Below are 18,456 nucleotides of genomic sequence, written 5' to 3'. Positions count from 1 at the left end.
TCTCTCTCTCTCTCTCTCTCTCTCTCTCTCTCTGAGTTTGCTTCACTGACAAAAGAAAAGTGGACTTCTGTGCCAGTGACCTCATCTGCTCATTGACATACCTGCCTCAAGGAGTCGTGGAAATGTCAAACTCAAGAGTAGCTGCTGGACGATAGACCTGAAATTTTAAATGAATAATTGAGAAACATCTAGAGGCTCTCCTTTACAATATTTATATGAAGATACTGAGCAGCTTTGCATGCACAAATATACACATACCTCATTTTTATCATTTTTAGAAAACATAGTTTAATAGAAACTTAAAGACATAATTCTTGAATTGTGAAAAATGTTATACCTTTGACTCTAATCAGCAAAAGATTCATGAATTCATTAACTAAAAAGTTTTGGGACCAAAGGAGGGATATACAACAGTTAAGAAACCTAGTAAGTAATATAAATTGTAGAAGTGTTGACTCTATGGGGAGGAATGGCTACATTTGGTCCGTGAACTTTTATATCCTGAATTTTCTTTTTATTTTAGTTATTAAAACTCTATAATCTGAACTTCAGGCTTGAGCTTAACCTGTAACATGGCATACATAAAGTTATATAGAGAAATACGACATATTTTAATTTTATAATAAATGGTAATTGAATTAAGTTTTCCTACATAATATCCTGAAACTGAATTTAGTTAACGGGCAGGAATAGAGAGATTCTAGCCAGAAAATGGAACAAAGGCAAGTATTCCAGGATTATTACAATAAATAAGCAATATTTACTTATATTAACATACAAATAGTACTATCATATTCTCAAAAACATTTTTCAAAAATGGGATTTTTAAAAATTGAAATATTTTTGTTATTTTATTAAAAATGATATAAACTTGATTTTATCACTCAAATGCTTAATACTCAATGGATATTATAGGTTAATAAACATGGGATAAGGCTGAACCAGTTCAGTAGCATGAGGTATAAACCCAAAAAGACAGGGCGGATAGGAGAGAAGCAGAGGGGGAAGGAAGGAGAGAAGGGGTCCTACACACAGGAGGAGGCTGAGTGATGGGTGATCAGAATGTGATTTCCACACTCTTGCAGAGCTTCACACTCTGATCGTCTCTCAGCAGGTTATATGTTTGAATGTCACAGGTAGAAGTGCATGGTGGATGGAGAGGACAGAGAGAGTCATCCACTGGATGAACAGGAGTCACTTCAACGTGAGGCTTCTGACACTTTGCCCGTATTGTATTAACGGCAAAAGGTAGAAAATTTGTTACCGTCTTTGAATTAGATAAATATGATCTTATTTGCATACTAAATATAATTATCATGTCTTATAGAGAAATACTTTTAGAATTTAAGGATTAATTTAATATTCAAAGACACAAATTGAGAATTCTAGCTGGGTCACAAAATAATCCAGTCAAAAACCCATGCCCAGGGAGAACATAAACCCTGGGGAAATTTTCTTACTGTTGTGTAGCTAAATTCACATGAGGGCAAACTCTTCTTGGCATCTGTGTTTATATTTACAGACAATTTTTGTTCTCAGCCTTAATTAGAAATGCTACTCCTCTTTACCATGAATTATAGTGATTGCTAAACACTTGAGGTGCTACACGGCCTACCTATATTACCCTCTCTTGAGTTTAGGAAATACCATGGAAGAGGAGACTTAAAGAATCTAACAGCTGGAAAACAGAAAGAAGTTCTACAATGTGCTGTCTCTTGGGCCTGGGATAGCCATGGCAAACACAAACTCACAGTAATGTGGTCCCTACACGGGGCCTGCAAAAGACTGGACCTGCTGGAAACCAGTCAGGTTAGAGGAGGGAACTTGGGGTTCCAACTATGCATACTAAAGTGTTGGTTGCAGACAGATTATGGGAGAAGGAGTGTCATTATCTTCTGATGTGTACCCACTGGCAAGCTCATCAGGTGTTCCATACCCATGAGCCCTCAGATGGCCTTGGTGAACTCAGTAGACCACAAACAAAATGATGGTAAGATGCTAAGTGATTTGTAGGGAGGAAGATAGGCTCATAGAGATGGAAGGGAAACAAAACATGGTGGACTCAAACTGCATTCCATACATGTAAGACATCCCCAAGAACAAATGTTAACATAAAATATCTCTGAGGAGGGTAGTATTTTCTTGAACCGATCAGTATTTTCATATTAAAAAGTGGAAAAGTGTGTTTAACATGATCCTTTAGAAATAACTAATGTTTCTAACATGTTCACAGGAAAGGAAGGAATGATACCCACAACACAACTCACCTTTCAATATATATATAAATATATTAATGACATTTTTCTTTCTGTGATAAGAAAACAAACTCTTGACTTACCAGGCGGCAGCAGTGGCCCACCAGCCAATCTGTAGTATGTCTGCAATCGATGGCTATGAGATACAAAATTTATATCAAGAGTTCATTATATTGGTCTGCACTGGTGTAAGTGCCCTCATAAGAGGAGATGGTTCAACTGTGGGTTTTACTGACCACATATGCTGAACGATGTCCTGCCCCTTGCTTTGGTGCTGCCCCTGGATCGCACACTGACTGATAGTCATATGATTTATTGAATGCATAAAGTGATATATTAACCAGGTGTCTCATCATGCTTGGGTCAATCTCTCCAAAAAAACGTCCAATCTGGAAAGGAAAGAAATATTTGATATTTCAATTTTAAAATGGCCTCAATCCCTGAACTATACAGTAGGGAAAAAAACACAGTATAAGAAACTGAAATGGAAAACCAATTTGTAATTTAAGCAAATGACAACCTGCCTCTGCCAATGTTCAAGAATCAAGATTAAGTTAGGGACTCTTCTTATTCAGGGGTGCTACTGAAGAATTATGTTTGTGGGAGGAATGGACACCTAACCCACACCTAAGCACAAGAAGGTCACAATTAGATGTCTTCTGGTGAAAAGAATGGGGTTAGAATCAGGAAATGAGGGCAACAGTTTCAGTTCCTTGGGTAAAAGTGTCAAGGGATAATGATAGTTAATAATGTTTAATTGTATGGCAGAAATCAACAAAAGGTACATTTTGGTTCTCTTTCCACACAAAGTCACTAAGATGGCAGGTACTTGAATTGGCTTGACTTATAGTAATAACCATGTACAAAACCATCTTATACCCCATAGCTTTCAGTAAACATCGTCAGAAGAAGTGAAGAGTTCTCTACACGAGGGTAAGACTGAAAACTCACTCAGTGGGCTGTACCCTGGACTGGGAGCCTCAGAGAAAGGAACAATCATAAACCACTAGCTTTGGCAGAGAAGCCATCTTTAGTCAGACAAAGGACTTGTGCTGGGAGCTCTTCAGATAAATAGAACCCCTTGAGATGTAGAGACAGAATCCATAGTGTTTTACGACCAATTTGCAAATTTTAATCTAGAAATTGCACCTGGTCATATGATAACTTAAGACAGTACCAACTGATTGCATTTTTTAAACAATTTTCTGAATTGTTTAACAAATTTCTGAATTGTTGAAAGAATGAAAGCAAGTTCATTTCATTTTCAAATCCTCAGCCAACTGCTTTAATGGTGACTCCTGTTACCTAAAAGTGAAGTAACTTATCAGAGGAGAGCTAGATCGACTATTTACAGTACATTGGTTGACATTATATTAATCTCTTGAAGATCTACTTTGTGATGAAAATGAAACAAGTCATCAGTTTCTAAAAAAACCTATGGAGTTTTTCAATTTGCATTGTAGAAAGTCACTTTGGAAACTGTACTTCATACCTGATTAGTGTAATCATCGTGATTGGCCATCAAAAGAAATCCGCCATCATCTAGAATGACACAGTCCATTACCTACGAGAAGGAAGCAACAGGTGTTTAAGAAGGTGAGCACACTGCTCCATCATTTTCGCAGAGGACACAGGTATTTGAAAGCAGATCATCCGCACTTAGTTTGTTTTCCCAATGCAGACTGCTATCAAGACCAATAGGATGCTTTTCTTAGAACCTTCCTACGAACAGATAAAGTTGAAGATGCTCAAAAGTCTCCACCTTCATCAATACTGAGCAGATTATGGTCCACATGGACATGGCTCTTCTTCTTCCCTTGAGATATAAATACTTTCTGAAGAAGCATTGAAAGTATCAGTATAGATCAGTTTTCTATAGAATTTATTAGTATTAGATATAAACAAATTCCCAGGATCTTTTAGATCATTGATATGTCTGTTATTCAGCACCCAAGAGAAACAAATACACTACAGTCAAATGTATTTTAAAAGTTTTCTTACATCACTGTTTCTTTTGCAGTCACAAACTGGACCAGCGCACTAAAAAATAAATAAGTAAATAAATGAATAAAAAAATAAATAAAATCATTTCACATTTTAAAACAAGTTAAATTTAATAGCTACCTTCTTATAATGCAACAGCCTTGAATAATTTTAGCTAATCTAAATAAGATTTCATAATCATAGTTTATATGAAAAAAGATACTAGTTCCATTTCTTAAAACCAAGAAATATCAATATGTATCTGTATGAGCATTTCAAGTTGTCAAACACTGAAAATGGAAATTCATATTTTTATTTAAGTGTAGTGACACTGGAAATTTACTTTGCCCCTACACAAGGATCATATTTACTTATGTGAACATTGAGACTATTAATCATATCTTAGTAACTTTGAAAAAAATCTTACCGGATCCCTGATCGAAGTTTTGGTAAAATTTTCTATCCAGGAATTTACATCAATTTTAATTCCCACAACTGAAAAAGTAATGTAAGTTAATTTGAAGTCATAATTGCTATAATAGCATCTTTTCAATGTAACAGCTTACACAATTTATAAACTAGCCAATAAACTTGCATTCAGTATAAAGTTTTATACAAAGACTCTGTTTTCGGTGTCTTTAAGAAATAATGCTTGTAGTCCGTAACTAAGTCATAAACAAGTGGTTCTCAACCTGTGGACCTTGACCCCTGGACAAACCTTTATCTCCAAAAAATTTACATTACAGTTCATAACAGTAGCAAGACTACAGCTATGAAGTAGAAACAGATGTAATTTTATGGTTGGTTTCACCACAACATGAAAAACTGTATTAAGGGGTTGCAGCCTTAGGATGGTTGAAGACCACTACCATACATTACATTAGAAGAAAAGAATTTAAAATAATCACCACCTGGCTGTCCAATTAATTAGTAGTATTACCTAAAACTAATGTGAATGCTGATCTGAAAAGTATGAGACGACCTGAGCAGTACACATAAAACGTTACTCTCACCCTACCAGTTCAAACATTAGTCTCTTAAGGAACATTTGTTGGAAGAGTGGAGAGATGAGTGTATGAGATATTGAGAGTGAGGGGAAGAGTGAACAGCTGAGAGAAGTAGTAGTAAGTAAATTAGCAATCCAGGGAAAGACGAATGAGCTAGTTACCAACAGTGATTTCTAGGAGCTGAACCATTGGCAGAGTAACATTGTTCCTAGGAGCAGACAGTCAGTTCCCTCTCGTCCACCTGGTCTCTCAAAACACACTAGCAAACAATGCTGAGTCCTACGATGAAAATCTACACTGTGCTAGACTTTACTGTAGCCATTCACTACAGCATTTCCAGTTCTCGTTTGTACTGGTCTATGTTTTTCTTTGCTTGGTTGATTTAATTTTCTTTTCCAAATTCTTGAACATTTCACTTAGATCCAGCCCTAAATCTTTTCAGCAGCTACAGTGTAGTCTAGTATATAGATATGTCAAAATGATTTCATGTTTAAATGATTATAGATATGTACAGCATTGGCACAAATATTTTATGTGTTTGAAAATAGGATAAGATTAGCACTGTTGTATCAATCCCAGATTTAAAACTTTGATCTTCCCAATAAATGACTCCATTTGATGATGAAATATAAATGTCTTGCTTAACTTTGCACACATGTACAGATAATGTAGGTGCTTACCTGCAGGCTTAAGAAGTTTTCCTTGGATATACAGTTCTACAGCTTTGCTTACCATAATTCCAGATTCATATGCACCAGGTCCACTTTCTAAAAAAAAGAAAAAAAGAAGAAAGGAAACAGGCTGATCTAGATGAGTCATGATTCCTTTGAGTGAATCATTCCACTTTTAAAGAGGTTTCATCTCCTACTTTTCTTCCTGAATATACCAAGAAAGTTTGAGTAGTCATGGATTGACTTTACTTATTTACTGACAAGAATAATTCAACTTCATTTTATCTACTTCCATACTATAATGGACATATGTCCAATCATGGTTTTGTGATATTTCAAACAGTTGGGGAGGCTGCTGGAGAGAAATGGAAGGAATGATTATAGGGTCACAAAAGAGGCTTTGCTTTACAGGAGATACGTGTCTGTGGACACAACTCGGAAACTTTAAGAATTTCAGTTCCCTCATTTTTAAAATGTGAGTAATAAAATAACTATGTATACAGATGGTGAAGGGTTGACCTAAAAAGCCCCCTCTCGGGGGGAACCATATAAATTATTCAAAAGACAGGTTATTCATTTTTATAGATAGCAAATTACACAATTAACAAAGATAAGATGCAATTTATCACTATACACCGACCAATTTCATTCATTAGCTATGCTTGAAGGTAGTAGATGAAATGCATGGGATTAGCCCCATATGTTTCTACTTACCATGCATGCCTGCTAGAGATGCTAGCTCCTCATTGCTAGGTGAACTTTTGCTATGCACGAATTCTATTTCTTTAACTAAGTGGGTGTTTCTTTTCTGTTTTTCTAGTCTCTTGGGCATATTACATACTTAATAATGAGCGTTCTAGACAGCTAACAAAATATGTTGATTTGAAGGGTGGGACACTAGGAGGAATCATTTAACATGTAAAAGGAACTGAGAAGGGTGAATTTCAAAGGACACTCACTGTTAAAGTAGGGCGCGGTGAAAACGTAGTTATCGTTGTCTAGGCTCCGTTTGTAGAAGCTGTCCTCATACGTCTCTGGGTTCTCTTGCCAATTTTCTCCAGCCCTAGGGAGGAAATGGCTTTCATCATTTATATTCCTTAAGGTGCATGATAACCTGAATTCCCTTTGTGGAAATAGAGCTATACAGACATGTCTCCCATTCAGGTATATCTAAGGAAGTCAGGTATGGATAGTGTAACTGATACTCATTACTAAGCAATACATCAGCATAATAAGAATAAGAAAATGCTGACTCGCAGTCATGAAACTATGGATAAGTCAGTTAATTGATATTAATGAGCTTTGGTCCCTATTCAGTCCAGTGCAGGAAATGTTCCTAAGATAGCGAGAGCTATGAGGCAAGGGAGAACAATGCAAGCAAGGATGCACTACACTGACGCTGCTGGGGTCACCATTATGCTCATCTAGCCAGTTGGACTCTACCTACAAAGTGGAACATCTCTTTCAAGCTCTCTTACATTTTGTAATGGATATATACAAAGATGACAAGCGACTGCCATCAAAACATCTTACAATAATATTGTTAGGGCAAATGGAATATTTTATTAATATAAACATTTTAAATAATACTGCAATTGAATATACTAACAGTGATCGGTTTTCCCAAAGAGTAGCTTCCTTACATGGCAACATCCAGAGCCTTGGCACAGGCTGTGGTGATGAACTTAGTTTTACAGATGTTATGTGAACTTACTCTTTGGGATAAACCCTTGTAATCCCACCGTCAGTCACCACAAAGCGTGCCTTCACTCCTTTGCTGAAAGTGGAAGATAAAAGGAGGACATTTGAGAAAATAAGCTGTAAGATGCTAAACTCGTAATACAAAATTACATATTAACACACACAAAAAGGTAGGTTAGTAAACTGTGAAATGTAACTCCTGCTGCCAACATATTTAAGAGTCATTTTAGAAGAAAGAAGGATGGCGTTGTCCTTTGAAGACTGACTAGTAGCAGGGAATACAGAGGAGATCAGTGTATTGAAAACAGTATGTATGAGGAAAAGTTAGTAAAAGTGTCTGTTGTCTGTGAGAACTGCATAAGAGAAAGGGAAAGAAATTACAGGAAGTCCAGTCTCCAGAACAAGTTTCTTGAAGGGTCCATTTTGAAGTTCATGCTTGACAATTGCCCCCTCCCCCACCTCTCTGAGACAGGATTTGGTCTATGCACATGACTTTTAAATATGTGCAGCCCCTGCATCACTTCCTAAATGCTGAGACTAGAGATATGAACTAGCATCATTGTCTTCAAGCTCCATCTTTATCGTCATTACAGTATATGTTTGAAACAGGTCTGGGGCAGAGATTCCTTGTAGAAGCAATAGACTTAGAACAGGACTGGGAAGCACTAATGGCACAAAACTTGGCTGTTGTAATTTCTGAAAAATGGCACTTTAGGGCCTTGATTATGAAGAAGAGGCAGAAGCACAATGAGAAGGACCATCTAGCATCCAGTGGTTGACTGGGAACAAATGGAGAAGAAATTATGAATGAGAACCACCTTGAGGGACTTTGTACTTCTTGGGTAAGCATACAGCATGTGCGAGAAAGCTGAGTAAAACAGTCAGTAGGAAACACATTTTGCCACGGACACACATACACAAACATGTCTATTTAATATGCTTTAGCCATGTTAACATGTAACACTCACAAATGGCCAATATTATGCTGAATTATACTCGCAACTGAAAATGCAACTTATCAACAGTTGTAAAATGATTTTCTGAGAAATCATATCTAAAGCTAAATAACAAACTGAATTTATGAGGGCCATTATCCAAAAGTTTCCCAGGGAGGTGTGAAACTGAAATGCAAAATATACACTTTTAGTAACTACGACAAATACTTACATATTTTTCTGCTTACTCCAATAATTTTGGACAAGTTCATTTGTAAAACCTGCATCCAGCAAGATTCTATTAATCAAATCTGTATTACCTAACACAGACAAAAAGGATTTCTTTAATTAAACTTACGTAGGTTTTAAATTCCAATTAATAATGAAACAAATATATTCACTATTTTCAAAACCAGTTCAGTAGATATTCAAGTATGTATTATATGAATTTTATATTTTTAATTCATTTATCTTGTCTTACATATTGAGGACATGAATGAATTAGTATTACAAAATCCAGTCACTACTAAGAGAAAATGCTTTATCAAAAAACATCTGACTTCTAGACAGGACAAGGAAGCTATACCTATGGAAACTGACGAATAATGTTGCCTAACTAAGATGTGCACAGTGACAATAACAGGTGCTATGCCACACTGAGAGGGGAAACTTTACACGACATCACTCATGATGAAGAAGTACTGGCAAATAGTGACTGCTTAGAAAGAGACAATCAGTTGTCTCCAAGGACAAGCTCCTGATGGGATATCCAAATCCTTGTCATCAGCCCATATGTATATGAACAACACTAACTGGACACAGGAGGATGTGTGTGTGTGTGTGTGTGTGTGTGTGTGTGTGTGACTGTGTTTTTATATACATGTATATGTATGTGTGTGCATGTGTGTGTATGCATACACACATACGTATACATATATATTTGTATATATACATACATCTTAAATATATATAAACCCATACATATGGGCACTATAAATGAAAATAAGAGGTTATGAACTTGATGGGGGATAGGGTGGGAGGCAGTGAAAAAAGAGAGGAAGGAAAAAGGATGTGAATGCAGTGATTATGGATGAAACTATGGAGAAAATCTTAAATGCAAATAAATAAATAAATAGATGAAAATTCAAAAAGATGTCTGCACTATGATAGTTTAGGAAACAAAGAAATGATTTTCTGTTTTCTGTTTGGTTTTATAGCTTAGTATGTGGTTACATATCATATATATATATATTTATATATACATATAAACACATGTATATATGTACATATTTATATATGTATATATGTATACATGTATGTATACATGTGTATATGTATATATGTATATTCAATATACTCTTGTATAGGTAGGATTATTAAATGAAATTATCAAGTAAAAACATCAAAAAAAGTCCCCATCTACTTTCACCTTTTTTAAATAAGGAGAATGTCCTTTATCTCTTCTACATTCCACAGTGGAACATAATATTTTCAGACTTTAAACTGGACTTCTCGAAAATTCCTATACATGTCCATTTTCATGTTTGTTTTGGAACAAGGGAAAGGGTTAGAATTATCCTATACCAGTACCATCCTAAAACTGAGTTTTGAATGTAGTAATTTCGGTTCAAGAGCACCAGCTTTTGGCTGACATTTCTGGAATAACTGAAGAGCATACTTGTCCACAGAGAGAATAAAATATGAGGACCCAAGATCACAGAGCATATCTTATTCATTATGCCTGTTGTGGTTTGTCTACTCTCAGGGTGTGAAACTCTGAGACAACTTGAAGGTACTTTCACTCACATTCATGATAAAATCTATCTGATTCAAATAAAGAGTATATAGTCTTCAGTAATATCTGACTTACATATATGACAGAGTTGAGATGGAACAATTCAGCTGGTTTTCCAACATAAATTTGAGTTGGAAGACAGATTTAGAAAGGTGGCTTTCTGGCTTTCATAACTGATAGAAATGGTTTGTTTGGACTTTTCTAAAAGAAGTAATTGGCTTTTAAAATGAGAAAAGAAAAGAGAAGGAAGTATATGTCTCATCTATTTCTTCATTTTTCAAATTCTATTTACTGGGGTAAATTGTGATATGCATTTTTTTTTCTTACTTATTTATCAGTTGAATTATATCCAAATATTGAACTTGTAGAAGCAATTTTTAGGCTGAAAATTTTTTTATTATTAAATGTTTAAAAGCCCAGAACCTAGGTATCTAAGAAAAACCATAAGGAAGTAATGGTATAGATTTATCAGTGAGATAACTATGATAACTAAAATTAATTTTTAAAATTACCTTCAGCTATCAGATTTTTTCACAAAGTATGCAACTTCAGAAATATATTTTTAGACAAGGATGTTTGTCATCAAACTAAGTCATAAAGAAAGAAAACTTATAGGTGATTGCTGTTTATATTCTATCCATAGAAAAACATTAATTTGATGACATAACACATTCAAAGAACATACCCTGTTTTCCTCTACATTGCAAGTGCATCAGTGTAATGAAACTCTCCAATAGGTGGTCAAACCAAATTTTCTACATGTGAGAGGAGCTAGGGTAAGAACTTCACTTAACTACTTTCAAGGATGATATTGCAAATATAAAAAGTTAAGGACCAATTTGTTTCATATCATCATTAAAATCCATGCAGTTAAAAAACAAAACAAACAGCCCACCAATAAGCTGATATGATTACCCTGAGACTTGATCAGATGAAGCAAATTGACCACTTTGGATACAAGCACTGAGTCAAGTACTACAAATACATATATACTTACAAGAAGGGTTGTTCGGAGTTTTCCTATCAATAAATTCATTGAAATTTAAAAGAAATTCGGTGTTATTATCTGAAGGTTTAAGGTCATTGCAGTATTCTCTGAAAAACAAGATTTGAATATTTAAGGTATTAAAATCAAAACCTTACAACTTTATTGTTTTCTGAAACATCATTCATTGGGTGTATGGCTTTGCAAATGATTGATCTTATTAGATTTTCTCATTTTCTGATCTCTAAAATATAACAGTCCACTGTTAGTAAATGCTGAGACTACAACCAGTATGTATCTACTGCCCAGCCTTTGGAGAATGGGTGCTTAGTACAGATGTACTTACTAAAATATTATGGTAAATGTGGTTTTTATAAATGTCATTCAATAATTAACATATTTAAGTATCTATTCATTAGAATATTAAAAAGCTGATTATATTCCAACATATTTTTGCATAGCAACCTGTATTTTAATATTAAAACAACATAAGAATATTTTGCATATGTATAAATATCTTAAATTATTGACTTATTTTGAGAGATATTAAGAAAATATGTCTTCAGAATAGGCTGTTAGAAAGGAGAGGATGCTGGTTTGTTTGTTTGTTTGTTTTGGTGTTTTTGAGATACAGTCTTACTATGTAACCCTGGAATGTGCTATGTAGTTGAGCCTGGTCATAGTTACAGGCTATAGGAACAGTAATAGTACATTAGAGATGTCATAACCATAAGATGACTGCAAAGGACAATGTAAGGTGTGAAGTGGAGTTGGCCTGAGTCTACTGGATAAGAGGAGTATGCTGTAGATGGAAGAACCAAAGGAGCAGTGAGGGCACCGAAGCCCTTTGAAGCCCAGAAGATCTTAAATGAGTCCTAGATGATAAAGAGTGAACTACAAAGTTTGATTTGCACACCTAGATGTTATTTTCTCTTTAGCTGTAACTGTTTATTGAATCATCTTACTTAGAACAATAAATTATATGATTTGGGCTTTGGATTTACAGAAGTCCATAGTTAGGAGGCTTTGAAGTTTTACAGAGATCTTCAACCAAAATCCATAAACGTAGTGTAACTTTTAAAATTATGCTATGTTTCATATTGTTATATTAACATGAGATCTTAGGAAAAAACAATAAAGGGAAGGTTATGGTTTAATCACTATGCATTTGTTTCAAGGTAACAGGGGTCGATTATGCTAGTTAACTTTTGTCAACTTGACACAAACTAGAGTCACCTTAGAAAAGAAAACTTCAACTGAGGTTCAGATGGCCTGTGGGCATGTCTGATGTGCATTGTCTTTAGTAAAGATTAATATGGACGGGCCCAGTCCACCATGGGAAGTGGCACTCCTGGACAGGTGGTTTTGGGTTTTATAAGGAAGCAAGCTGAGCAAGTCATGGAGAGCAAGCCAGTAAGTAGAACTCCTCCATGGGCTCTGTTTCAGTCCCTGCCTTTAGGGTCCTTCTTGAGCTCTTGTTCTGACTTCCTTCATAGATGGATTATAATGCCAAAGTATAAGTAAAATAACCCTCTTCCTTCCTGAGTTGCTTCTGGGTACTGGTGTTTTATCATAGCAACAGAGAACACATTAAAACATTAAGTAATTCATGTAGTAATTCATCATAAGTAAAGCATGAAGATCCTGCTTTCCAGAACCCACATAATTCCAGGTGTGATGACACAGAGATGAGACCAGTGGATCCTTGGGGCTTTCTGGCTTGGAATCCTGGCCTGATTGGCTGAAGTCTAAACCAATGGGCTAATGTGAGTCTCTGTTTAAAAAATGATTTTCAAAGAAGAACATTCTCTAAGGTTGACCTCAGGTCTCTGCATGTATTCATATACACTCACATACACACTGTCACAGGTAAACATGTGTGTATCCACGATCACAATTATTCATAAACAAATGGTTTTTAAAATGATACTCATACATTCTTAGATTCTCCAATTAGCAAGTATTTACTGAGATCTACAGTATACAGAACAAGGGATTCAATAACGAATGCCAAATAGCAATTTGACTGGACATATAGTAACTGAAGTAAACGGAATAAATAAAAAGTCCTGAATCTTTGGTAAGGGAAACAAAGGATTGCATGAAGCCATCACTAGGACAGAGAACAGAGTGCTGGCTGGAACTTCCCAAGCTGACCCTGGGGTTTAGGAGTTTGGGGTATGTGTATACAGAGTGAAAAATACAAAAGAAGAAGGCAGGCAATGAAAACAACAAAAAACAAAAGCCCAGTACTGCGTTTAGAAACAGACTAAATACATCTGGAGTTTAAAACAGGCATGGGCAAAACTTTTAGAATAAGACAATACAGCAGGTGATTCAGGCTCTGCGGTCTCTGGTGTTTGTGCTAGGACTAGTCCAATCAAAATGACTGCTATAGTAGCCTTTAGCATCTGTGTCCTGCAAAGCTTTAATGGTCAACTTGACACAGACTAGAGAAAATTGAATGAGAAATCTCAGTTGATGGATTTTGCACAGGTCAGTTTGGCCAGTGGGCATGTCTGTGAATTTATGTTTTGACTATTAGCTGATGCAGGAAGGTTTACTCCACTGTGGGTGAGACCATTCCCTTTGCAAATGATCTTATCCTGTATGAAAAAGGTCAATAAGCAAGTCCCTGTGAACTGGCCAAAAAGCAGTGCTCTCCCACAGTTTCTGTTTCAAGTTCCACCTTAAATATTCTCCCCACTACAATAGACCATAACTTGGGACTGTAATCTAAATAAATCCATTCTTCTTCCAAGTTGCTTTTGGTCAGAGTTCTTTACACAGCAGCAGTAATCAAACTAGAATGATAGTGTAGCTGCCAGAAACAGTACATAAGAAAATGAGACTTTCTGCACTTTAATAAACAGCCAGTCTGCAAGCTCCTAGTTTATAGTAAAGGGAACCACAAGAGAACCCTGAGCCCTGGTGACAGCACACTTGAAAGCTGTGGAATACAACCCAGATAATCACCATAACAATGCAGAGCTGCTGGTTAGTAATTAGCAGTTGAGAAAGATGCCTTTACAGGTTAAAAGCTCTCCTGTCATGGGGTTGGTAAGTGGGAGTGAATGGAGGAAATGTGAGATCCATTCAGATACTGCTTTATGCACAAAAAGGCCTTGGCCTGCACTAGAGCAAAAGAGCTAGAGAGTGACAAAGATATATATAGATCCTAAGATAGAACTGGCAAGGGTCAGGGATCAGTTAGGCATCAACAAAAGGGAGCAGACCAGGACAACTAACATGTCTCAAAATTGTACACTGGAAAAATTATATTTCTTCGTAAAAGCAACACAAGTAGAGCTTCCATGTGGGACAAATATTTACAAGACTCTGAATTGGAAGCACATTGAAGAAATATTCCTGTTAGGCTTTCCTGACACATGAATGTCTTATTTGGAAATACGAGGGAGGACAAAGACCGGCAAGAGATGTGTCCCATCCTCTACTGCAGTGTCAACAAGCCAAGCCACTTGCCCCTGTTGTTTCTAGCAGTTAGGAGTGTCACTTTAGATTTGGGAGACATCACCTCAACTTGTAGATGAAGAATTAATGCACGGCTTGTGGCTTAATGATGGACTCACATTAGACAAGAGCCTAGGTAAACTTGGTTCTCAGCACCTTCTCTGTGAAAGGTAGAGCTAAGGTTCATGATTCAAGGTTCTTGCATCTGCAGCTGGATAGGGATAAGAAAATTAGAACAGTGGAACATCACGGGAGAGATCAAAGAGGATGGAGGAGATGTGCAACTCTGCCCACAGCACAAATGAAGGAGAAACTCTCTCAAAGCTGAGGAACAGCTTTGGTAATTGTGATTTTTCAAAACATTACACATATGACCAATTTTCAAATAGTGGCAGAATTTAGTAATTTTAATTTGCAGAAATAAAGGATTAACTCTGAATAACTTTAGGAACCCTGTTTAGGTACTGTGAAAATTTTCTGCGTGAGTGCAACAGAAAAAATAATAATGGAATCTTCAAATTTTTAGATATTTCAGCCTAGATTAAAGGAAAATTAAAAGGATTAGTAAGATATGTTCAAATGAAAATTATCTGATAAGGTTGGGCATTGCTAAGCATACTTGGAATCTCAGAGTTGGAAGAGGAAGACAGGGAGATCCCAAGAGCTTCTTTATCTAGGCTAGCAGAGATTTCAGCTTCGGATTCAATGAAAGACCCTGTCTCTGGGAACAAGGTGGAAAGTAATATTGAACGACCTCTGGCCTCCCTGGATGCACATGCTTAATCACCTACATGCAAATACACACACACACACACACACACACACACACACACACACCATGAGGCAATACATTTTTCTTCCCCTCCTGCTGCATGAGACAGTATGAAAACAAACCAAGAGGAAAAATGTGACTTTAGATCCATACTATCAAAAAGATGCAAGAGGACAAAATGTTTGTGAATCCTCTGTTTTGAAAAAATGACCTAAGACCTTTGCCATTGGACAGAATATCCAACCCCAAAGAGATCTAACCCACTTTGTCAATGGCCTCAATAAAACATACTGTTGCTCCAAGGGGCTATCCATTATGACTTGTTCCAAGTATCTCCTGAAATTAACCAGTTCACCTAGGCTCTGGACCATCAACTGCCTAGATGCTTAAGGTTGCCCTTAAGTAAGGTTGTACAGGCAAGACGCAAAGTAGCTGAAGAGAAAGAGGCAGTAGGTCTACACCAAGAAAGCTGCTAGCAAAAGGAATATCCTTACTAAGAGACCGTCTGTGCTTAGATCTGGGATCAAAACTGTCACTACTTTGAGGAGAACAAACAAGCCAAGCTGGCACTGGTTGCATATTACGTAGACCTCATAAAGCTGGTGTTTTTTTCTGCCTGCTGTGTTGCAAGATGGGGTCCTGAACTGTATGATAAAGAGGAAGAAGGCCAGGCTGGGATATCTGGTCCATGAGAAGAGATAGGGCACCATTGCCTCACGTAGGTGAACTCAGAAGACAAAAGTGTGCTCTGGATGAGCTAGTGGAAGCAATCAGGACCAATGACAATGACTGATCCAACCGTCTGTGGGAGATAATGCCCTGGGTTTAAAATCAATGGTTTGCATTATCAACCTTAAAAAGGCAAAAGGCAAAAACTTACTACCAAAGTAGGTTGCCTGTTACATGCATACTGCTAAATTTCCAATGCATACATATAACAAAAATTTGTTCTCCAATAAAAATCTTTGTCAAGTATATAAAAATGTCATTACGAGCTTAAAACATTCCATATTTAGGTGAAGACTTACATATATATACATATGTATCTGTATATATGCTCATAAGATAATTATACACATGGAGTACCTTTGCGCTTAAATAAGTATAAACTATACAACCTCCAGCAGACAATTCTTTAATACCAGAAGCACTTGTGTATTCCAGCAGAATAACCCTCTCCGTCCCATCTGCCACTGTTCACCTGAGTTCTCACACCGCTCCATCCATAGCAATTGCTCTACAAGTACTTAAACAAATAGCAGGTATTTTAATGACTACATAGGATATTGGAAGCTTTAAAGTTATTATCCCTTTGGTTCCATAATTTAACCCAGAATGAAGCTAGAGTAATCTTGATCCCAATTTAGGATTTTTTTTTTTTTTAAACAACAGAGCTAACGATGTGAGTTATTACAGAGAAAATCTGAACACAACCAACCTTGGTGCTATGAAGGTATAGCCAGATTCTTCAAAATTGTCTGGCTTCAGAGTTTCTGAATCTGAAAACGTAATGATATAAGATTAGATAAACAACATAGAGCATATGCTTCAAGGGTCCATGACAACATAAAGGCGTTAAAAGACTTCCTAGTTAGAAAAATGTAAACAGACTACTTACATCCCAAAGGTGAAACAAATTAACTGACAAGATTCTCAATGTTTTCCAACATAATAAGATCATAATATGGGTAAATATCACAGACAATCATAGCAGTAATTTGACATAAAATTCTACTCATACTTTTCCATTTACTAATTCTAATACATTTAAATATCTTAAAATCTTAAATTATTAGTCATATAGCAAGTGTTTTGTTTAAAATATCAATGCAGAATTTTATCAACATTATGATAAAATGCTTTGAATGAATTCATTCATGCATTTAGTTAAGTAATAAGAATCTTATGATAGGTATGAATTAGTAGGTGGAAAGATGTAAAAAGAAACATGATATTAAGTCTAAAATGAAAATTGAAACTGACTTGAGTGTGACAGGTTGCATGAGCAAACACAGGCACACCTGCCCTGTTCTGCTGCCAACTTTCAGGAAGTCATGGAGGAAATTCTAGCAACCATGAAGCACAGAGGATAATATCCAGTAGGAATGAAAATATTAGTGGAAATGCTGCATACTAAACAGAAAGAAATTGAGCAACAAGAAAATACTTGCCCTTCATTTTCCCCTTTTTTGCTGTAAATCCATCAGAAAGAGAAAGCAGGGAAACAAAAAAAAAGAGGGTAAAGTAAAGGGGTCACAAACAATATTTTATTCAGTGACTGTGAATAAAAATATTGTGCATAGATCAAAGGTCCATTTATGTACAGCTGTAGTTTGGAAAAAAAAAAACATGTATTTTTGAAGGCTGGAAGGTATGCCCTGACAACTTTATTATTTTTCCCCTCTCTGTACTGTGGCTATTTCAAGGGTCTGTTTTGGCAGAGTGGTTGATGTGGGTGCAGTATCAAAAATGCCAGCTCTGAACAGAAGCATTTCCCAGTCAGCAAAGACTCACTAGTCATCCCCTCCTTTATCACATAAAGAACTAGCTCATGCAAAATCGCTGCTTGTTAAAAGACCATCATATCTATTACATGAGAGTGAAAAAATATATATTTTAATCATCTGCAATACAGAAGTGTCTATCATTGCTGCAAAGAGCAAAAGATCAGGCAGGAAAATGATGGAAGCCAGTAAAAGCTATATATGTATTTCTGTCCTGAATCCTAACAGAAAAACATTTATGTTGCTGGTATACATTGATTGTTTTACAAAGGATATGATGGTCATTTTGGTTAACTAAATCTAGCCATCCAAAACAAAATAAAACTTAACAACAACTTGAAATAGCACCGATGTTAATCACTCCACATTCCGAAGGA

The 18,456-nt window shown here is 36.1% G+C and overlaps 1 protein-coding gene across 1 annotated transcript in view; it reads right to left on the bottom strand.

Moving 5' to 3' along the window:
* Cacna2d1 (calcium voltage-gated channel auxiliary subunit alpha2delta 1) overlaps nucleotides 1-18,456 on the bottom strand; it is a 405,712-nt gene that overhangs the window by 9,649 nt on the left and 377,607 nt on the right. The window contains exons 23-34 of the mRNA XM_028776033.1: nucleotides 17,014-17,074; nucleotides 11,345-11,442; nucleotides 8,785-8,872; nucleotides 7,631-7,693; nucleotides 6,876-6,979; nucleotides 5,926-6,012; nucleotides 4,666-4,733; nucleotides 4,257-4,295; nucleotides 3,748-3,819; nucleotides 2,492-2,644; nucleotides 2,339-2,391; nucleotides 102-157 (exon numbers count right to left, since the gene is read on the bottom strand). Coding sequence (XP_028631866.1) covers nucleotides 102-157; nucleotides 2,339-2,391; nucleotides 2,492-2,644; nucleotides 3,748-3,819; nucleotides 4,257-4,295; nucleotides 4,666-4,733; nucleotides 5,926-6,012; nucleotides 6,876-6,979; nucleotides 7,631-7,693; nucleotides 8,785-8,872; nucleotides 11,345-11,442; nucleotides 17,014-17,074 — 942 coding nt within the window. The remainder of the gene's footprint in view (nucleotides 1-101; nucleotides 158-2,338; nucleotides 2,392-2,491; nucleotides 2,645-3,747; nucleotides 3,820-4,256; nucleotides 4,296-4,665; nucleotides 4,734-5,925; nucleotides 6,013-6,875; nucleotides 6,980-7,630; nucleotides 7,694-8,784; nucleotides 8,873-11,344; nucleotides 11,443-17,013; nucleotides 17,075-18,456) is intronic.

Source organism: Grammomys surdaster, unplaced genomic scaffold (genome assembly GCF_004785775.1).
Source record: "Grammomys surdaster isolate TR1022 unplaced genomic scaffold, NIH_TR_1.0 264, whole genome shotgun sequence".
NCBI lineage: Eukaryota > Metazoa > Chordata > Mammalia > Rodentia > Muridae > Grammomys > Grammomys surdaster.
The sequence above is the reverse complement of the archived record's forward strand: the minus strand, read 5'-3'. Positions and strand labels throughout refer to the sequence as shown.